Genomic DNA, 23287 nt, shown 5'->3' with positions numbered 1-23287 from the left:
TTAGATCCGGGCGCATAAAAAGCAATACGAATAGTTTTATTGGGCTCCTCACTATGTATGTAACTATTTTTAAATTAATGCGGCATATTCTCAAGAAGTAGATTTTTTGTAACTATAGATCTAACAGCACGAAGTCTATAAACTAAGAGAGATAACTCCTTCAAATTCCATGCCTAAATCAAAGAACTGAATGTACGGAATCTTTTTTTCCGTAAAATGTTTCAACGTGGATATGCAAAAGCTTAAATCGATCAGAAATCCTACTGATAATCATTTCAAAGACAAAAGTGAGCATTACGAAAAGTGTATTTTGTACCTCATTTGACATATATATATATATATATATATATATATATATATATATATATATATATATATATATATATATATATATATATATATATATATATATATATATATATATATATACTAGTAAAAGCTGAACTAATTATTTCTTTGTGCAAATAATAATAAAATAAACTTTGCCATATAAATTTGTATTAAATAAACCCTCTCGAATATCATACATCTTTAAAATTCAAGAAGACAACAATAACCACTGATACAGCTTGCATTTAATACAATCATAACATGAGAGACTCATGCTATAATAGTCGTGGGTAATGTAATGGTTAAGCAGCATGTGTGTAAAACGCAATGAAGTCCTCGGATAGTGGTGGAACTACCGCACGTCCCTTGATATGAGCTAGTAAAAGGGTGTATAATGCAAAGCTTTAGGGATGTCAGGCATATAGAGGTTAGTTGAAGAGGTTTTTCATTTCTGCATGAACATCGAAGCTAAGTTTAGCACTTTGAAAGAGTAAATCTGAACTTAAATTTTCATAGGGTCCAAAAATACTGAGCTTAATTTTATCTGCTTATTACAAGTATACTTTTACAAAAAAAATTATATTTGTAACAAGTCCTATTCTCTTCATCATTATTTATAAGACTTGAAAATGTGGGATCTTATTAATTAAATAAAATGTGCATAATCTATTGTGATGCAGACGAAATTCGGAGACAATTTTTTTTCAATCAAACAATGTTATTCAGAGAATTATTTTTTTTACGTTTTGTAACACCATTCTGCAAGTATTATTTTTGTAATAAAGTTAATATAATATTCCAAAAAGCTAAAGGTCGTGCAATAAGGAAATATCATTCACCATTCACGGTAGCTCAGTCAGTAAAGCGGGCGAGTTTGAATCTTGGGTGCGACTAACTTAAGTCGATAAGAAATGGGTAGCAGCTGTTCCATCGCCATGTGCTTGGCACTTTAAAGTGAAAGTTACGCATCCTTGGTTTGAGATTTGAGACTTAAAAAACATAGGCCCCGTGATACGGCAGGCGTAGGCACGATAGAGATCCCTCACTACTCAATGGCTCTGGGTGCCGAGTAAAGGTCAAAATTTGAAGTCCTTCACCGGTATATGGTGACGTCTCCATATGAGTGAAAAATTCTGAAATGGGACGTAAAACAACATTCAATCAATGAAAGTTCATTCCTTGCAACATATCTCAAGAACTTTTTAAATTGACCTCACATAATTTTAATTTCAAACATTAAAAAACTCTGTGTAAAAAAGTAGTATTATGGTTTAAAATGTTTAATTCATAATAAAAAGTAAAACAAGATATTGTTCATATTATCCATATCAAGGAAACATATTTAAATTTGAAATATAATGAAAACATTTTAAATTCCAATAATTTGATTAAAATCAAAGACTAGTAAACTAATTGTTCTCGAAAGAGTAGAGGTTTTCCACATTTATAAACTTGATTTATTAAAAATGTCAAAAGTTTCCGACGAAAGTAAAAGGGCTATTGAACAATTACAGGACAGACCCACAGTTTTAATTCAAATTCAATTTCTTGGAAAAGTCTTTTTTTTTAAATGAATTTTATAATCTAAATATTTAATAATAATCATAAAAATAGTAATTGAAATTATAATAGCAAAATTTGGTACTCGTTAGCTGCACCCGCACTGACAAGGTTGTACACCCACTAGTGCCAATAGCTCTTTATATTTTTGTAGTTAATTCAAGAGGCCAAATGATATATGAAAAAAAGGAAACCACAAATTACTTAAAGTAAGGGCCTACTCGTGGTAAACCGGAAGCCGGAATTAGCCATTTTCGGTTTCAATATTATGGTTCATATAACATTAGCAAGAACGTAAACAATGTCTACAGAAGTGTTGAAGGGGTGTATAAAGATGATTGAGGGTATCTTTGTGCAAGGATCGAGATTTATACAGTATAAAAACAAGCGCGAGGTCGAATGCCAGTCATTTCAGATATATTTTACCTAGGTTGTTATATTGATACTATACGTTTTGATTGCATTGGCACAACTCCAATATTTCTGATACCAATTTACAGAAAACGTAGCAAATAATTTGCTCTTATGTCATTAAATAATTCTATTCGTTCATTGTTTTTATTTGTGCACAATTGGTATGATATGCAGATGGGATTTTCCTACTTCCGTTTTGACGGCAAATTTTCTACATACGAATCACAGGCACTTGTTTCTGCAATAATTTTTTTACCCATAGTATAATTATTATACTATGGGTAAAAAAATTATTGCAGAAACAAGTGCCTGTGATACGAATGAAGGTACGCAGTTATAATAAAAAAAATCAACACAGGCTCCTGATGTTGTATATGAAATTTTAGATATAATTTTGCTTGCAAGACATTGTATATCTTGCTTATAATCTTTTGTAAGTAGTAAAAGGCATCCAGGAAAGTCGTATCATTAGTCGTGGACATGCCCCCCCCCTTGTATATAAAATATTCAGCATTAAATGTGAGAATAAAATTTATGTTTATTACTAGGAACAGGTGTACATATTTTGATAAAATTGTTCTTAAAAAGAATATATAACTTTTTAGCTGATTTATGAATATTTTTGTTGACATAAAAGGCTTTAGCTATTAAACTGCGATGGGGGTACCTGTATGTTTTAACCCATATCTCGGTGAAAAGACAGATGACCAATACATTCATCATGCCTAAAAGATATTTCAAGCATCGGTTGACATGAATAAAGACAAAAAAATCAGGGTAAACAAAATAATTATTCTAGTAGAGAGCTTTATTTGAGTTTTGAGCTCAGTTACTTTATTAGTAAAATGAGATTAATTCTTCAATATTTTCTAAGTTTCAACCAGTAATGTGTACCGCAGCCTGAAATTATTGAGTATTATCCTTATCCTTGTGATTTATGTTCAAAAGAATTTATTTGCCGTGTGCTATGACATAAAATGCAGACCGTCTTTATAACAGTCGTGATTTTGTTTTTGGTACAAGAGGGTACATGAGTGTTTCACACCCTATCTCATTAAATATATAGATTATCTATCTACTTTTTGTGCTTTTGAAGTAGATAAAGTGTCTATCAATGTAAATCAAGACAAAAATTGCACTGTTAACCAATTAATTCCACGAGTAGGGATCTACCTTAAAAGCTCATTTTAAAAAAAAGAATTCCGAAAAAATTAAAGTGATTTTAACATTTGATCTTGTCTAAATGTTCATGGTCTAACATCAATAATTTCATTGCAATTGTTCCGATGTTTCTAAGATCATTCTGACAAAACCCTTTCTTTAGTACCACCAAATTTGACCTTTTGACCTTGACTTTGGAGTCTGAACCATTTTCACACAAAAATTCTAAACTGTTACTTTGGCCATTACTTTTGAATGGTAGGTACTAGGACTTTCATTTTTCATATTTGTATTCTTTGTAGCAAGACCTTTTTATTGAATACCAACAACTTTGACCTTTTGACCTTGACCTTTGAGATTTCCGTACTTATGGAAAAACTTTGACCTTGACCATAACTTTTGAATGGTAAGGGCTAGGGTTTTCATATTTCAGATATATGATTCTTGTGAGAAGACCTTTCATCGAATACCAAGAACTTTTCGCCTTGTACTTTGACCTTGGAGTTTGATCAACTTTTCAAAAACTTTGACCTTGGCAACAACTTTTGAACAGTAGATACCAGGACTTTTATATTTCACATATGCATTCTTTCTGGCAAGACTCTTCATTTGATACCAACAACCTTGACCTTTTATCTTTGATCTTGGAGCTTTTTTGTACTGATGAGAAAACTTTAACCTTGACCATAATTTTTGAATGGTTAAATCTTTCATACTTCACATATGTAATCCTTTTGAGAAGACTTTTCATTGGATACCAAGAACGTTAACCCTTTGACCTTGACATTGGAGTTCAGTGATAATTTCTTAATAGATGACTTATGATAGGGCGGTAATATTAGACACAAAATGATATAAAAAATGACATCTCACCCAAAAAGACACCGAAAGCGGGGGACCACAATTCTTTGAGTTCGCTTGTGATATTTATTATTTATTTTAAGTGAAACAAGCGAATTCAAAGAATTGTGGTCCCCCGCTTTCGGTGACTTTGTGGGTGATATGTTATTTTTTATGACATATTACGTCTAATATGAACACCCTCATATGTCATTTATTTAGAAAGTATCATTGAAGTAGACTTAAAAAAAATAAGGTCAATCATGAATGTCAAGGTCAAGGGGCAAAAATCATAGCATGCTCGGAATTACATGTATCCTGTCACAGATAATGCACATGTCATATATGAAAGCCCTATCTCCTCTCAATATAGGGAACAAGATGTGTTTGTGATACACTGATGACCCCGAATGGCAACATAACGAAGATGCAAGTTTTCTTAAATGCAAATTAAATACATAATTTCTCAAAGTAGGGTTTTTCTCACAAGAAATACGATTGTGAAATGCAAAATCCCTAGCACCACCTGTTCAAAAGTTATAGTCGAGGATAAATTTTTGAAAGGTAGGTCAAACTCTAAGGTGAAAGGGTCTGAGATATTGGTTTCTTGAGAAATGTACGAAAGCCCTAGACCTTTCCATTCAAATGTTATGGTCAAGGTTAAAGTATTTTTATAAGTACGTGAATCTCCAAGGTCAAGGTCAACAAGTCACAGTTGTTGGTATCCAATGAAAAGAATTGCCACAAAGAATACATATGTGAAATATGAAAGCCCCTGTATCTACCGTTCAAAAGTTGTGACCAAGGTTTAGATTTTTAAAAAAGTACTTCAAACTCCAAGTTCAAGGTCAAAGGGTCAAAGTTGTTGGTTTCCAAAAAGTCTTCTCATAAGGATTATGTAAGTGAAGTACGAAAGCCCTACCCCTTACCGTTCAAAAGTTATGGTCAGGGTTAAAGTTTTTTTCATAAGTATGTAAATCTCCAAGGTCGAATGGTCAAAGTTATTGGTCAGATCGGAAAAGCGGGGGACAATAAGTTACTTTCCATGATTGCTATGGTGACAAACGTTTTTACTTAAATTTAATTAGATTAAGTATTTCATTTACTTGTTTTCAGTACAATTAAGTAATTTTTTTTACTGATAATGACTCAGAATCATTTCATTCAGCAGACACTTAGAACATTGACTCTGAATCACAGGAGGTCATGTCTGGCAATTTCAGCATATACAGCTAACGGTATTCAACATGTATGCATATTACATGACAGTTTAGTTAATATTTCTGAATAAAAGTAAGATGAAAACATTATATTTACATGTACAAACTTTAGATATCTAAAAGAAAAAAAAAATATATGTTTGCTCTAAAATGAATATTTGGTAACATTCTATAAAATAAGTTTTTCTCAATACAGTGTCATATCTGTAATATCCTTCTTCGGTCATTTGAAAGCAAATATTTATATTTACAAGATTCCACACCATCTAGGCCACCAGGCCTCTTCTTCTTCTGAAAAATAAGATAAGGAAATAACGATAATTCCATTGTATATTGCTCTAAATGGAAATCTGGTAAGAAAAAAAATGTGAGTAATGATAATAATTTTTACTTGGAAAAATAACTCCCTTATCAGTGCGTCGGTCTGGTTAAGATATTCTTATTTCGGTACATTTACATTTAAAGAATGAAGCTTATTTCAACTTATATTAAGAGGTTTATAAAAAAAGCGTAAACTGTCCCAAGTTTTTTTTATTTCATATAATTTAAGTTGAAATAAGCTACATTCCTTGTAATTTAATTTCAGTGCAGACAGTGAGACAATTTTCCCCCAGAACAAGGCTTCACATTGATTAAATTTTAAAAAATTAACGTCAAGCGGACTAACTCGTTTTTTGACGTAACTCATTGTGACGTAGGCCAGTTATGTTATACAAAATAAATAAAAAATTTTATCCAATCAAATGACGTGTTATAAGTAAAATTAAATTATTAGTGTTTAACTGTTAGCAAAAAAATCCCAGGTATATGAAAATATATGAATACCTTTTCTCCCGCGAGGCTTATCTAATTTTATTTCTTGCAAATCTCTCTGTATAGACTGTATACCAGTTTCAATTGATTGCATTCTCTCGAGTATTTCTGGGTCACGCTCACATACGACTTTAACTTCCTTTATAATTGCCTCTTGTCTATCCTTTTCCAAGGAAAGTTTCTTTATTTCATCCAGTTTACTCAAGTAACTTTTTCCTGTACAGACTTCAAGTCGTTTAGAGATATCATAAATGATTGACCAGTTATCATCAAATTCTGTCTGTGAGGCAGAGGCTGAACTCACGTGACTGTACACTTGGTTTCGAATCAGTCGGATCCTCTCCACGTCATCACCAACAGTTGTCTCCCCTACTCCAGGCATGGCCTTTAAACCCCAGTTATTTGTGGGCTGAGGGATTGTACTGCAATAATTTCTTATCAACAAGTACAAAAGTGTAATGTCAAACTTCTGATATCCGTACGTTTTCGCATCGTTCAAAATTTTCTTTTGTACAGGATTTGGACCTTTAAGACCTTTTGGTAATTGTGATGATGTCACTTTTCCATTAATATGTGTAGAGGGAATCTCTTTTTCTAAAACGTCTCTGAGGGCCTGTGTTAAAACATCGATTATCGCCATTCCCAGTTTTGCAAATCTATCACGACCCTCAAGATTTCTTCCACACTGTAAAAAGTAGTGACAATTATTAACATAAAAAACATTAACGATATAAAAGAAAATATAGAAGGTAAAGAGGTAAAATTTACCATGTCTATCAAATAGTATGATTAAGAAAGGAAGTGGCTACAATATTTATGATATTTTAATGTCTGATGAGGAATTAAATTCCCAAAAAGTAAGACAAGAGTTTCCAAGGCGCAATTGAACACTCCATTATTTTAGTTTGTTCATTAACATGTTCATAAACGTAAAAACTATAAGAAATGTGAAAACTTGACTATGTAATTCATATTTCAATATAACTATACATCGATCTATATTGAGAAATTCAATGTATTATAAGCTCATGAAAAGATGTATACATTTGACTTTTATTTTACCCCCCCCCCCCAAAAAAAAAGAAAATTCTGTTCACATGACTCTAATTTTCAAACAAATGCATAAAATAAAGGCTAAACAGCATATCTTGTATCGATTAAAATGCAACCAAAAGATTTCCGGTGTTTTTGAATAAAACTGCCCATGCTAAATTGACATAAAAAAGAGATACTCACCTTCAATTAGCTATCTTCAACCTGTTTTCCCGTGGGTATTTATTTAATCTTATTTTGTTTTTTTTCTGTATAATAACGTTGGTATTCTATCATGGCAGATATATACTATTATGACTCGCTAATACTGTACTCTTTAACTGTTAGGAATCCGAATAATTTATTTCACGTGAAAGGGTCACCATATATTTTTCAGTAAAAATACATAACACGGCTTTAGTCGTTTAATTTCTTTAAAGTTTCACATTTTGTGAATAGTGCACAAACTAGAAAATTAAGTATAATACAATACTACAATACTTTAATACGAAATAAAGACAAACGAAGTGTACAGTGTAAGGTTGTGTGCGATCGGTACTGTAGCTCTACCTAAAATTAAGATATAGATGTAAGACTCCAAGGTCCGATGGTGACGCCAAAGTCCGATGGTTTCGCCAAACCCCGATGGTCTGCGCCAAACCCCGATGGTTCGTTGTCGGTACGGACTCCAAAGTCCGATGGTCACGCCAAAGTCCGGTGGCTCGTTTCCTATGAGACACGCTACGCTAAAGTGCGATGGTCTGACACGCCAAAGTCCGATGATGTGGAGAAACAATCGACGTTTATGACGTCACAATGACTCGACGTCAATCCTTGACGCCGTTTTCCTGCATTCAAATGCCATTATTTCCGAATTTATCCTTGCATACGCTTTTATTCATTTTGTGTATTGCTTAAATGTTTCAGAGATACTAGGATTAGTCCTCGCACACCACTCAACTGATAAGGGTTAGTCCTTTTAGTTTTATTGATTTAGGGTTAGTCCTCGCACACTAGTTATTAGGGTTAGTATCGCACCCACCCAAGATATATAAGTATCTATATAGTTGTTAGGCCTACACACTTTTCGAGCGATTAGGGTTAGGTTAGTACCTATCCGAGAGATAAGGGTTAGTTTTTGCATCATGATAATTATCAATGCTCATTTAAAATTTTGGCGTGGTGCGGCATTGTAGTTTGCCGCATTAGTATTATGACGTCATAAACGTAAATTGTTTTCAGCACCATCGGGGTTTGGCGTGTCAAACCATCGGGGATTGGCGCAGACCATCGGAATTTGGCGTGACCATCGGACTTTGGAGTCCCGTCGCACTTTGGAGTCCTACATATATATATATATATATATATATATATATATATATATATATATATATATATATATATATATATATATATATATATATATATATATATATATATACATTTTCTACTATTTCGTTATCAGTGTTGTTCCAAGGATTGAGTTTATGTAAAATTTAGTCTAAAATTAGGATATTTATTACTTATCACCCTACCCAGGGGTCGCTTAGCACATAATCTTTTGTTATGTATCCTTAATTTAATTTGATTATACACAAGTCTTGAAATCATACCGAAACTTTAGGTCGAGTAAGTTTAGAAAACTATTTAAAGACAGACGAAGAGCTTACTTCTGGTCATTTCACCATTTGAGCTCCTATAAATATACCTACATCTTTCCAAAATCCCAAAGTCCATTGAACATCTATCTTATGTTTTCCACTGCCTATAGGACAATTGCATTGACTTCCAGAAAGTTCTTCCTCAGGAATAAAAGTTAGATCCTTTTCACTGCAGAAAAGATTAAGGCATTTGTAACCTTTCTGAAAGGTTTTCTTCTCATTCAATGTTTCTGTCAATTCTGTTAAGGCTGTTTGAATGGATTTTCCAATTTTGCAGGAAACCGAGCGTTGTGGATCATAAATTCGCAGCACCTGCAGCTGGATGTCTTTATCGATTATACCAACGATAACTGTGTGATTTTCGGTTTCGAAAATCGCTGCTGTTTGATACAGACATTGACTTTTGTCCTTATCAAACTGTACATTCCACTTCAGGAAACTCATGCAATATGCAATTAGCCTGTAGTAGACAAACATGGCAAAGGAAGTGAATCGAAAACACAGAATGGACGATTTCTCTATTGTCTGTTGAAAGACGTCGTGTGTGAAAGGCTTTTGGTTCATGCAGGGGACATACCAGGAGGATTCTCCTTCAATGCTGACTAACATCCGTAATTTCTCCATGAATGACATAAGTATTGCCTTGTGTTCTATATATAAAGATTCTTCTTTCCACAGTGCATCTACCAGTGATTTCCTGAGATTTCCTGTGGCATTAAAACGGTTCCAATCTTCAATGTATCGTCGTTTGCAGTCCCTGTTTATGTGATCCTTGTCAGCAATAAGCTTACTGAATGCATTGGAAAACCATTGGATGTTTAGAATTGCATACGATTTCAGTCCTTCCTCCTTAAAAAAGAGCAACATACCATGTCCATGGAAAAAAGACAGAAAATCAAATATTTCTTCTTGACTTTTCAATTGATATTCTTCTGGAAGTTTCTTATTCACTTTGGTGATGTCACTTAGTGACAAGATTGGTTTTTCTGTTAGGTGTAAGAAATGCTCAAGAAGAGCCCATGCTGATGGGACTTCTATTTTTGTATCCATTTTTTTCGAGACTACCCCAGCAATTGATTCTTTAAGACTTCGCAGGGCGTGTCTCCCATCTTCATTCATCTCGATTAGTGCTAATGCAAAGTCCCTGTCATAAAGCCTGGTCTTATCTTCAGGTGGTACTAACGTCCAGAGACTCTCCAAAAAAGATTCCCTCTCCTAGTTTAAAAATTTTATAATTTCATAAATTTCTATTTGTAAAAAAAAATGTAAAGACAAAGCAAAGTAAATAAGTCCCTGGAAAAAAAGACAAAAAACGTTTACTTAACAACTGAATTATTAAGTGACTAAGCTTTGCAAGACGATCAATGATTAGTCGAACTATAGTGAATGAGTCAAGAAACACCTCTCCAAAATTCTTTTCAGTACAACTACAAGAGTCATAGAGTATAGAATTCATTTGCGTACTTGTGATTGAAACGGTTTAATGATTAGAATCAAGCAGGATGCTCAAATGATTGAATTCCATCTCCAACTTTAATAATCATTAATAGTGTAAAAAGAAGGTTTTTATCGAGTGATACTGTTTTTAGTGTAATATATAAACACAAAAGTCCCATGGGCCACATCGCTCACCGGAGCATTGTGGCTAGAAAAGTAGATATCGGTTTACTATTTAAAAGTTTATATCCAAAAGTTTGGCCTCGCCCTACCCCCGGATGTCATGATTTGAACAAACTTGAATCTACATTACCTAAGGATGCATCCATATAAATATGAGCAATTATGGATTTGCTATTCTTTAAAAGATTTATAAAGAGTTTTCCTATATATTTATATATAAAACTTTGGTCGGCCATTTTGGCCCTGCCCTACCCCGGGGGTTAAGATTTGAACAAACTTGAATCTACAATTACCTGAGATACTTCCATATGAATATGAGCGATTATGGCTTTGCTGTACTTAACAAGATTATTTTTAAAAAATCCTATATATTTCTATATAAAATTTTGGTCCGCCATTGTGGCCCCGCCTTAACCCCGGAGTCATGATTTGAACAAAATTGAGTTTACACTACCTAGGGATGCTTCCATATAAATATGAGCTATTATGACTTTGCTGTTCTTGATAAGAGGATTTTTAAAGAATTTTCCTCTATCTTTCTTTATAAAAATGTGGTTGGCCATTGTGGCCCCGCCGTACCCCCAGGGGTCATGATTTGAATAAACTTGAATCTGCAATACCTTGGGATGCTTACATATAAATATGAGCAATTATGGCTCTGATGTTCTTGAGAAAATATTTTTAAAGAATTTCCCTTTATATTTCTATATAAAACTTTGGTCAGCCATTGTGGCCCCGCCCTACCTCAGGGGGATTTGATTTGAAGACACTTAATTCTACACTACCTGAAGATGATTCCCTATACATTTTATCTTTCCTGGCACCGTGGTTCTTGAGTAGAAGATTTTTAAAACATACCACCAAATTTTTACTAATTCTCAATTATCTCCCCTTGAATGAGGGCGTGGCCCTTCATTTGAAAAAACTCGAATCCCCTTCACCCAAAGATGGTTTGTGGTAAGTTTGGTTGAAATTGGCCCAGTGGTTCTTAAGAAGAAGTAAAAAATGTGAAAAGTTTACAGACAGACGGATGCCGGACAAAATGTGATCAGAAAAGCTCACTTGAGCCTTAGGCTCAGGTGAGCTAAAAAATACTGCAGTCTACTAATTAGGAATCTGTCACACAATTTCTGTAAAATACCTCTTTTGTCTTGCCTTCTGTATGCGTAGCCACCACAAGAACTTGAGCAGACGGACCACTAAACGATTTTATGGAGTCAAGCCAGAAGTCAAGATAATCTAGGTACAAAAAACAATATTTGCTGTAAGTAATTTGCATTAATAAATGTTAAAATGTCAATATATCAAAACGACGTACAAGACTTCAACTTTTCTATTAGAAGAACTAACAAGAGATCAACGGACTAAAACAAATACCTTAATGAAAAAGAAATCAATCATTTATACATTCATTAAAACTTTATACGGAGGGTTCTCCACTCTTTGAAATTTTACTGTGTTGCGGAGTTTACGAGAAGAACTTAAATTTCACGGTATTTTCGCGATCAAATTCAAAGCTGAATCACTATTCATTATAATTACAAAAGAATACATGCACGATACTTTTAAATCATTAATTAGTTAGACAAATATGGTTGTACATATTTACACATGTAAAAGTAAAAAAAAAATTCTGGTCGGTAAAGTCGAACTTACTTACCCTTTTTGAAAGTAAATTTGCCGTGAATTTTGTCAGTTTTCTTGATCGAATTATCGAATTACAAGAAAAAACCTTTAGAATAGCGGCTGTATAGAAGAGCCTGAGACATATTTAAATATTTTCTAACCAATATTATAATGTCTTTATAATTCTATCACCAAATAACCGTTACATGGAAGTGTGGAAAAAAAATATTTGTCTTTCTTTCTTCAGTCGTATGGTGAGTGTCATGGAGAAAATTTTACTGTGTCGGGACTAGCTGCAGAAAAGTAGCGTTAAGGTTTGTGGCAACGCACTTTGAAAAAATTACGCACTTTGAAAAAATTTTTAAAGTGCGTTAAAATTGGGACAAAATCAACGCACTTTGAAAAAAAAAATTCAAAGTGCGTTAAATTTTGGACCAAGTCAAGGCACTTTAAAAAAAAAAATTCAAAGTGCGTTTAAAGTCTACATCAATATATAAAACCATGGATACACTTAACGCACTTTGAAAAAAAAATCATATTTTAGTCATGGAAAGATTTTATTTATTATTTTCTTTCAAAAAACTAAGCCTAACCCTAACCTCAAAAATGAATAGATTTAGTCCCGTCGAAAAGAGGAGAAGACGGGTATAAGATCCCTAAGTCCAAATCTTTATCTTTCCAATACATAGGTGTCGGTAACAAACGGGGGAGGGGAGCAATAAACCTAAAAAGGGTACGCTGCATTTTCAATGCTTATACGATGTATATATATTTTCAAAATAAGTGGGGGGGGGGGGGGTTAAACCCCCATCCCTTCTCCTGGCCCATCGCCCAGTCTCGATGCCTATGCTATACTCAAAGCATTCATATAATTATGTATTTACCTAACTGGTATGACGTTTAAAACTTTCAATATTAAATGAGTTAATTGAAACAGATGAATACTACAAATTTTTAAGTACAGTAAAACTTATGAGAGAGAAAGAATTTTCATAGCTTTGAACAAATCAAATTGGCCCCTTTTTATTATGATAAATGCTAAGTTGCTTGAAGCTGTCCTCTGTTAGTCCCCCCTATACACCTGTACATCTACTTATCAAAGACTAGAGTAAAAAAAAAAGAAGAAACGAATTAATGAACTCAAATAATCGTCACTCTTTTTGTTCAAGACCCTTTTTTCCCTTTTATTTTATCAAAACCTTAAATATTTAAAACGTCAATATCTCAGGTCCTACAGTGACTTTATCATTAAAAAGTTATCAAACCAGGATCTATTATTTATCATACCGATTATTCGAAGAAATATTGATCAATCTTTACATTTTTTTTCAAAGTGCGTTAATATGGTCGATATTAACGGACTTTGAAAAAAAATATTTTATCAAAGTGCGTTATAATTAGCTTGGTCCCAAATTTTAACGCACTTTGAAAAATTTTTTCAAAGTGCGTAATTTTTTCAAAGTGCGTTGTAACAAAGGTTTTATATATTAGTCGCTTATCATAATGCTACATATCCTGTAATGCAAAAATGTGCGATTTACGGCGAAAGATTTTTGGCGCACTGTTAGAGAAAATTCCTCCTTTTTACAGCATTGGTCAAACAGCTTATTTTCACTCCCAATTCTAGATATATTATTTAACTAACCTGAATATTTTATCCACCATTCGAACCTTTATAGTCGTCTCTACAGGTGATAATCTAACTTGATTTATATTGTCTATTTGGTTGACCAAAATTCAAATCAAGAGATTTTATCGTTTGTAGACACGACTATCATTTTTTGGGAGGCGGATAAAATGTACAGATTGGTTAAATAATGTGTCTAGAATTAGGACTTGTTTTATGGACTTTTGAGCATGACTACTGTTCGTTATCTCCATATGATTAATTTAAAGACAATTTTGTATATTTCATTTCAAAACTCTGTGAAATGCAGATGTAGAATCGCGCCTGTGTTTGCGATGGTTGGGGCTGCTTACTCTTCCTTGGCACCTGATCACACTTTAATGTTTCGGAGGTCCATATTTGCTTTGCTCCTATTTTGTATTGTTTTATGGAATTTGATATTAAATACTGTTTGTTATATCCATTCGTTCATCCTTCATTAGTGTGTCTCGAATTTGCTGGAATATAAAATATTTTATCTTTAGAATAAAGTAAAATAAAATATTTTTTCTTGTTGGATTTGCTCGCTTTGCAATGCATTTGTTGTTTATTATGAGTCTACATATTTTGAATGAATATTTCTTTCCTATTTGTTTTAACAGGGCCTAAGGATTTAGTTTCGCCTTAACCTGAATTTCGACATGAGATGCATGTAAATGGAATGAATAAGATGAAGATAACATACTTTGTCTAAAAAACAAAACAAAAAAGACATTGGTCGAAAAAAGTAACAACCCCCTACAAAAAATTACAAAACCAGAAGTCTCTCATGAGACTGCAGCTATACTGGTATGTACGTTTAACAAAAGAAAAGTAGCACTTTGATTTGAAATTTTGAAATAGGCAGCAATAAATAGTATCATATATCTTATTGTAGTCTACGTGTGTGCCAAATTATATCGAAACTTAATCATAACTGTAGGAGGAGTAACGTCTTAAAAATATTGAAAAAAAATCTTTTCTAATAACCATGGCAACACCGTTCAATTAAATAAAAAAAAAACTGATGCACTAAATTATGTTTCTTAGAGTAGTCTACTTGTATGCGAAGTTATATTGATATCAGACTAAAATTGCTATAGGAGTAACATTTTGAAGGAATTTCACAGAAATGTATATTTTTAGTAACCATCGCAACACTGTTCGAGGAATAAAAAAAACCAATGCAGTAAATTATGCATTGAATTGTAATGTACTTGTGTGAAAAGTTACATGTATACTGAAATCAGAGTAAAACTGTAGGCGAAGTAGCTTCTTGAAAATTGTTTACAGACAAACGGACGGACACCTTACTATCGCGCAAACTCTTCTGGTCTCTGACCGGTAGAGCTAAAAATCATACGACCTTGGCTCCAGAGATTTCAACGGCTTGAGATTTCTAATAGAAGTAAGCATTCTCTGTGAGCCCATAAAATTAGTTGCTTGTACATCATTTGATGCAATTTTTATAGCACCTTTGAATTAGATTTTTTTATGTCACAAATTACAAAAATTAACTACATATCTTGAAGGAAATAAATCATGAAAAAAATATAGTTATACAACATTATAAGAAGTTATAATAAACAAAAGAACTCATCATTATGCCTTCCAGAGCATCCTTGCACGCTTCTTTGCTTCACATTAATTCAGATTCGAGATTTTATGAGGTGTGTTGATAAGCAAACGTAAACAGCAGAGCATAGAAGAAAACGTCGTAGTAATTTTCTTTTATTTATTTGCATATATTTTAATGATTAACGAGGCCCGATCTACTTGATCTGCGCATACGTTTTAACTGCCGTCACAATTTAACACAATAACGTCACAGTTATAATGACGTCAAATTGCGCTAAAAAGTTTCGCTGATTTTGCTTACCTGGTAGCTCTATAGACTATGCATTGAAAGCTGGCATTTCTATATTTTTTTTTAATATATAAATTAATAAACAACTTTGGAACCTAATCAGTTTTGAGGGATTAATTGTTTGGTACATATTCACAAATTTTATCCTGTTTTATTTCAATTTGTGAGTTTAAAAAAGCAAACATAGTTTACACTGCAACTAAAAGTAAACGATTTTAGTCTTTTTCTTTGAACATGTTGAAGTATTTATACACACTCTTTTTATTGCGGACTTAAATATGCAAGGATTATCTTCAGTTTAAAAAAAAATAAAAGAAGTCTCTCTGTCATTTATATTGAACCCCAGAATAATTTATTTTTCTATATATTACATGATATTAATACAAATCGCAATTTTGTCGCCTTTACCCCCCGTTCACATCCATCGTCTGCTCCTTGTACTGATCGTTAAAAAACGGGAAAATCCGTCAGTCAGTCAGCGTATAAATAATGGACTAACAATTGGTATGAAAAAAGTCAGTCAGCATATGACTTAACGATAAATTGTATTTTCTGACAAGGTCATTCTATCGAGCATAGAACATACGAAATGATAACTTTAAACGAGACTACTGATAATCTAGTTTCATCAACTTGCTTGTCAATAATTTACCTCGTTTTAGAAATTGCTCATACGTAGAGCATGACGTATTTTGCATATTTTTTTAAAATCAAAACCAAACCTTTGTATGTCCACTTAGAGAAGATAGAGCCCGGACGTGCTTCTGATTCGCTATTAACGACATCTTTGAAAGCTTTACTCATGTCCATCACCAGAATGTAAAAGGCTTCGGATCTTATGTAGATCTGATGGCAAGCATAGTAAGCAAATTGTCCAGCAAAATCAAACATGCTGACACTTGTTTCATTTTCTTGTGCATCCAGCATTTCTCTCATTTCAGCTTGTGTCAGTTGTAGATCATCTGTTTCATTTTTATTTCGACCAAGTGTAGTGTTTGGTATTGGGTTATTCATTGATTTATTTTCATCACTTTGTTCCATCGTTTGAAGTGCGGACATTGTAATCCTGATCAGTCGTTTATTTAAGGCACCATCTCCGGAAGCTACAATTTATTAATGGCAAAAAACAGCACCAACAAAAAGCAAACAAATGAGATATTAAAAGTATATATAAACACTTTTTCTCAATATAGGGGCTCAAATAATGTCTCCTCATTTTCATTTAGAAGAAATACCACTGATGTAATTTTTAAATCAACATTATAAATAGTCATATAACCATGAATAAGAATTCATATAATTATCGATCTGAAAGGGTATTTAAGGAGTTCCAAATTCAAATATAGTAGCCTATTTGAAATGTATGTTACTGTCGCCGAGGCAAATATTATGCTGAATACCCTCTGTGTAATATACAGTTTTGATTCTCAAGAAAAAAAATTCTGATAAGTTAAACCTTGTATCATATATATTTCTTTTCACAACAATAAATACATTTTCTTTGTGATAATAAATAATTTTTATTATGCAATGTCCCTGTCGCTTAATTCTATTTCAACCACATTACAAGCAAACACAAAGATTATACACCTGATACTTTTGTTCTCCTTTATTTATTGATGGGCTTAATTTTAAATTTCAAAGGATTTATTACTCCTACTTAGATAATGGAAAATGAAATTGAACAATTTGAGCAACTTTTATAAATATGTTTACGGAATGAAAGACATAAACAATCGTAGAGATAAGAAAGAAATGTACGTTACCTATATTCTTCCATTAAGAATATATATTAAGTAGAAAATATGAGACGACTCTGAATAAGCAACCCCTTGTATCCTGTAAACTGGCAAAGACATTTTGCTCAACACAATTAAAAATTATTTTTTACATGAAAAGTGATCATTTGAAATGTACGTTACTGAAATGTACGTTACCATGACATTCGAATTAAGTGAATCTCCCACGAATTTTCATGTATTCTCATACTTTCACACACTCGAATGTGTACACAAAGGAAATTTTCAAAGGTTGAAGGTGGGCTAAATCCCAAAATTAATGAAAAGAAACGTCTCTGCTGAGGAAAAAATATATTAAGGTCAATTATATGTAATATAATTTTGATACCTGGTATATATTTCTGAATACGAAACCTGTATGATGCACTTCTTATGATATGCAAGTTCAAATAGTATCAATATATTGCGTGTCTAACGTACGCTTGTGGAAGAGAATTGATTTTTATATTTGAAATGTACGTTACGTATGGAAACGTACATTTTGCATATTTCTAACTGACATTTTTTTTAATTTAGTCAATGAATTGCGTTTACACGAGCAAAACAAAATTATCGTTACAATTCATTTGACAACTGACCACATAAATCCATCTAAATGAATCCACAATCCTCGTAAATGTGGTAGACTGTTACCACATGCTAGAAAAATTTATTTTTAAGTGTCTTAAATTCATCTTTGGCAACCTTTTTGCATTTATTTTACTTTCAATATGCGACTTTTCGTCAATATTAATTTAATTGTTGTTGATAATTTAAGACGAGGTATGCATAGGCTTATAATTGGTAAAAAAACAAAACAAAACAAAACAAAAACAAAAAAAAAGGAAGAAAAAGAAACAAAACAAATAAACCCAGAACACAAGACGGTCACGTACATTTCAAATACTGAAAGGCACACAATACTCAGTTTTTTTTTAATCATTGCATTTTGGGTTATATTTTTCCAGATCTGCTGAAAAGCACGTATGTTTGTGTTTTGACAAACGATGTTACAACATAATAAATGAAATTGTTAACAAGACTATTGATGGATGTATTCGGAATAGATTTATGTTATATTTCAATGGCCCAATACGAGCATTTGTTAGATCATAGCAAAATACGTCTGACTCTTATTTTTTTTTGTCTGTACCCTTGCACACAGGTAGAAGTAACTAGGCTACGACCGGTGTCAATTTCAGGGAAACAGCACAAAAGAATGGTAATGTACTGAGGCGGAGGGGACTCCCCAATAAGATGTGAAATGAACGTTACCGAAGTTACGTGACATTCATGTACTTGATGACAATAACCTCGTTTGTTACATTATGATTTCTTATATTACTGCGTTAAAACGCTTCATTGAAATGATTTTTATGTCAATAATTGCTTTTTTTCTCAATATCTTCTTATTTCTAATTTACATATCATTAGAAGCTTGAAATGTACGTTACCTACTCATATTCTAGGGCAATCGTGTCTTTAAAGTGGTGATTGTGACATATAACACAATGTGATTACACAGAGAATCTTTTTTGGAATAAACTGAAACACAACGATGAATTTTAGATGAATTTTAAGCTTTTTATTAAACAGAAATTTATCTTGAAATGTACGTTACATTTACGTAGTTTTCTAAATCGGCATGGATATATGTTAAAAAAGACAGTAACTACAAAATAGAATTTTACTATATGTACATGTTGCTCCAGTATCTATAGAAAATGACAAGATTCCAAACTGATCGCTCTTAACAAAACAGAGAGAAGAATTTAAAGCATATATTAAAAAAAAATGTTTTTATACATCTGGATCAAAAAGTAACCTTTGTTTTTTGAAAGGAAAAATCAAACGCAAGTTCGTATGCGGAGAAAATATGTTGTTGACAGAGTTGGTAGGATGTGCTGGTGTTAAGATGAGATATTCCAATTGTGATTTTAATGACTACATTTTTTTGACATATCTTTTTGGACATTGAAGAAAGAGTAACGTACATTTCAAGCTACATTTCTGAATAAAATCACCCTCTACTTTACCGTCTTGTCATTATTTCATGTATTAAAATTTGATGAAAAAAAATCTGGAAGCAAAATCTTCAGATACCTTCTTTCAAAGGTATTTGGTAGAAAAATTGTTATCTTGAACTTCATTTTTTCAAAAAATCAGAGAGGCATTTGTGCCCTTATATTGAGAATGGGTGCAAAATAAAGTATTTAAAAGTGAATTTATAATTCTTCAAAACAGTTGTGTTATGACGGTAATGTGAAATAGATAATTATATAAATTTAGCTCAAATTTCATTAATACAAATTGAAAGCGGAGCAATCACAGACATTCAAGACATTCACAGTCATTCAAAAACATTGGAAGCGAGTCATATACATTTTTTAGCATTAGCACTTCCTGTTAACCGGTTACAATTCCTCCTTGTCATAGAAGCGTTTTGCCAATCGTCGTACTAGAACCTGGGAGTATTTGTTTGCATGGTTGTAACATGTGCACACTCGTTAAAATATAAAAAAAATCCTGTCCCACTCGTGAAATAAATGTCGTATTCAACTACAAAACATTGAATATCCTCTATCTAAACACTTAATTGACGACGGTTTTTACCGTTATTTCTCGATCATGACAAGAAGCTCACGGTGGGGGTGACCGATCAGAAGGGGATGCTCACTTGCACCTCCATGGCACCTGATCCCACCTCTGATGTTTCGGATGTCCGTGTTTGCTATTTTCCTATTTTGTTTTGTTTTTATGGATATTGAATACTATACCATTATGGACTCTTTTGGCTTCGCCTCGGTCAATATGAATATTTTTCTGGTGAATAACAAACCACATTCAACACCAAAAGAGTCCATAATTGTTTATTATATAGTCGGGAATTGAATAGATAAGACATTGAAGGCTGCATGATGACAACATTTTCATTTGCGACCTTCCATTGCTGAAAATGAAAAAAAATCTCCAGATTACTGTTTGTAAGCTCCGTGTTTTCCTTTCCGAGTTCTGCTATGTGTAAGACGTCCAAATGTTAAAAGATAATCCTGAAATAGGTTTGAAAAATTGTTTTCCTGCTCAGGTACTTAGCTCGCTCCGGCCGTTGCAACCATTGTTTACAATTGTTCGATGTTTTGATTGTGACGTCACAATGCCGTTGCAGGCGCATTGACCCTCCGGTGAATACGGCCTAAAATCCGGTGAATATGTCGTGTTATGAACTGTTTGCGTTTGTATAGATTATATAGGGACTATAAATAGACTATATGATAATGTTCGTTATCTCTATATCCTTCATGTGTAAAAAGTTGAAAAGTCGTTAAGTTTTAAAACTATTGATCTTTGTAAAAACGATTAATGTCAACTATTTTAGGGACATTAAATTCTTCAAGATATTATTTAAGATGCAATTTAACATCAAATAAAATACAATATGAAAGTTAAAAATTCAAAATAATTATGATGAATTTCAAATTAACACCATGTCCCCTCCAATAAACTGCAATTTATATGCAAATTTTACCTTTTACAGATTCCTACAAGACGATGGGGAAAGAAAAATATTTACGATGAGAAATATTTTCGTGCAATTTCATGTATATAAGTTTATCCTTTAACATGAAAAGAAAATATAAAATTCTTTTAAAAGGCATAGGGCACTGTTGTATTTTGTATCCAACAGGGATTTTGCATGACTCATGATCACATTTGATTGTGTATCAAACAACTCTGTTCGCCCTAGTGCTGTCACACTTTGAAAAAAATTGCTTAAATTAAATACAATATGAAACTTAAATTCAAAATAATTATGATGAATTTCAAATTAATATTTTAGCGTGTCCCAGAACTTTCAGTATCTTGTTTCAACAGTTAAGTTTAATGCAAAAACAAAATAGCTAACATTATCTGGAATTTAATCATGGACTGCAAAGTCAAAAGTTTTATGAAAAAATAGCTATTTCATTTAATTTTGAAGATTATGAGCTTCATACCACATTTGACTACAAAATACGTAATGTTTTTCACGAAGCAGTTTTTCTACAAGAAAAGTTTTCAAAATTCGTTTTTTCATCTTTTACCTCACATATAATTTTAAAAATCATCTTAACAAATAAATCTCCATATCCCACAGAAACATAACGTCCGGTTACAAGAGTAATTTGTTTGCTAAAATAGGTGAATAAATAAAATTTGAAATAGATCTTACCAATCAATTTTTTATTTTTTACAAGAAATATGTGTTCGTAGACTTGAAGTCCCCTAGTTGATTTTATTTCCTTTATTTCCTCAAGACTTTTCCCCAGAAGTCTATATAAAAGTGTAGTTTTTCCAGCTCCAGCACATCCTACCACGATTCCTCGAGCATGACGAACCACTGTAGTTCCTTTTTTTATATATGCCATAAATTTTTGTGGGGAGATTGTTTCTAATGTTGACTTAAATTTGTCCAAAATATCTGTGAGGCGATGCCCTATATGTTCATCAGAAGAAATGCATGTAGAACAGACAGGAATGTCACATTCTGAACAGTAGAGCTTACAATATGAATTGGTGTGGTTTGGACATTTAGGGTTTATATGAGTTCTTGTTCTGTTTTTGTATGGGACAACCTTGTGTCTTTTTGAAGAATCACATAAATGCTCCCCTACACAGGCTCTACACAGGGATATTTGACAAAGTTCGCAATGACTTTGTAATGGAGCTCTCTGACACAGGTCACAGACAAGGAGAATTTGAGCACGGTCAAGAGGATCCATGATACACAGACTGTAATGAAAATTAAACATTGTGAAACACTATGTGCCTGGCATTAAAGTTCGAAAAAAGCATATTTAGCATATAGGTCCGGTCGAGGTTACAAGGTGATTGACCTTGAAATCATTTGTAAGAACACAATTAGTAGAGTATGCATACCAAAAATGAAGTCTTAATTAAGACAAACAGACAAACAAACAGACAGGACAAAAATATACGCCCTTAATTTTCTATCGATCGAGGTGCATAGAAGAAAAATAATAAAACCACAGACACAGACACCCTCACACACCCTTATGTGTACAACTGTATTTCTCAATACATGATGTTATACACCTGTAAGTCACTATACTGTAGTATGTTCTTGCAATGTTGGCAAGATAAACAAATCATATCTATTGATTTTAGAATACTGAAATAGGATTCGTAAATATGCATTTTAAAATAACGAAGAATGATGTTTCACCAGAAATTCACTACATTACACAGGCAATTGTGCCTAACGTCAATTTAACATGAAAATAACATTAATTTAACGTTACATATTTAACGTTAAATTAACGTCAATCGAGCTTATACATGAATTTAACGTTAAGAAATTTAACGTTAAATTGATGTTATTTTTATGTTAAATTAACATTAAGTGTTAAATTAATGTTTATTAGTTCATACTTATTTAACGTTAAAATGCATAAAAGTTGTGTGCATATTATTGGAATTTTCCTTCCTATTCTTCCAGAAAAATACATGTTATTGCAGCATAGAAGAAGCTTAACTGATACTACATGTATTCATAATCATTTCTCTAAAAGTACACCAGAACACTTTGAAGCTAATCAATGTTGCACGTTTCCTTTTAGCACTGCAGAAAGCTAAACTTGCATGTTGACTTCATCCTTGGTGTCACTTTCTTTTCAATTTGAATATATCTAAAAGGGTAAAGGGACCCATAAGCTCTTTCT

General features: G+C 32.6%; 1 protein-coding gene across 1 annotated transcript; it reads right to left on the bottom strand.

Annotated features, from left to right (window-relative positions):
• Nucleotides 1-5655: 5655 nt before the first annotated feature.
• LOC134235029 (uncharacterized) lies at nt 5656-22327 on the bottom strand. The gene is made up of 6 exons (XM_062717111.1): nt 21778-22327; nt 16512-16892; nt 11793-11890; nt 9083-10246; nt 6351-7023; nt 5656-5816 (listed from the first exon to the last, which is right to left on the bottom strand). The coding sequence occupies exons 1-6, from the start codon at nt 22325-22327 to the stop codon at nt 5773-5775; spliced, it is 2910 nt and encodes a 969-aa protein (XP_062573095.1). The 3' UTR covers nt 5656-5772.
• Between the last annotated feature and the right edge of the window lie 960 nt (nt 22328-23287).

The sequence above is a fragment of the Saccostrea cucullata genome, unplaced genomic scaffold (assembly GCF_032062105.1).
Source record: "Saccostrea cucullata isolate Sc308-1 unplaced genomic scaffold, CSIRO_AGI_Scuc_v1 ctg3739, whole genome shotgun sequence".
Lineage (NCBI taxonomy): Eukaryota > Metazoa > Mollusca > Bivalvia > Ostreida > Ostreidae > Saccostrea > Saccostrea cuccullata.
This window is presented reverse-complemented; position numbering and strand designations above follow the sequence as displayed.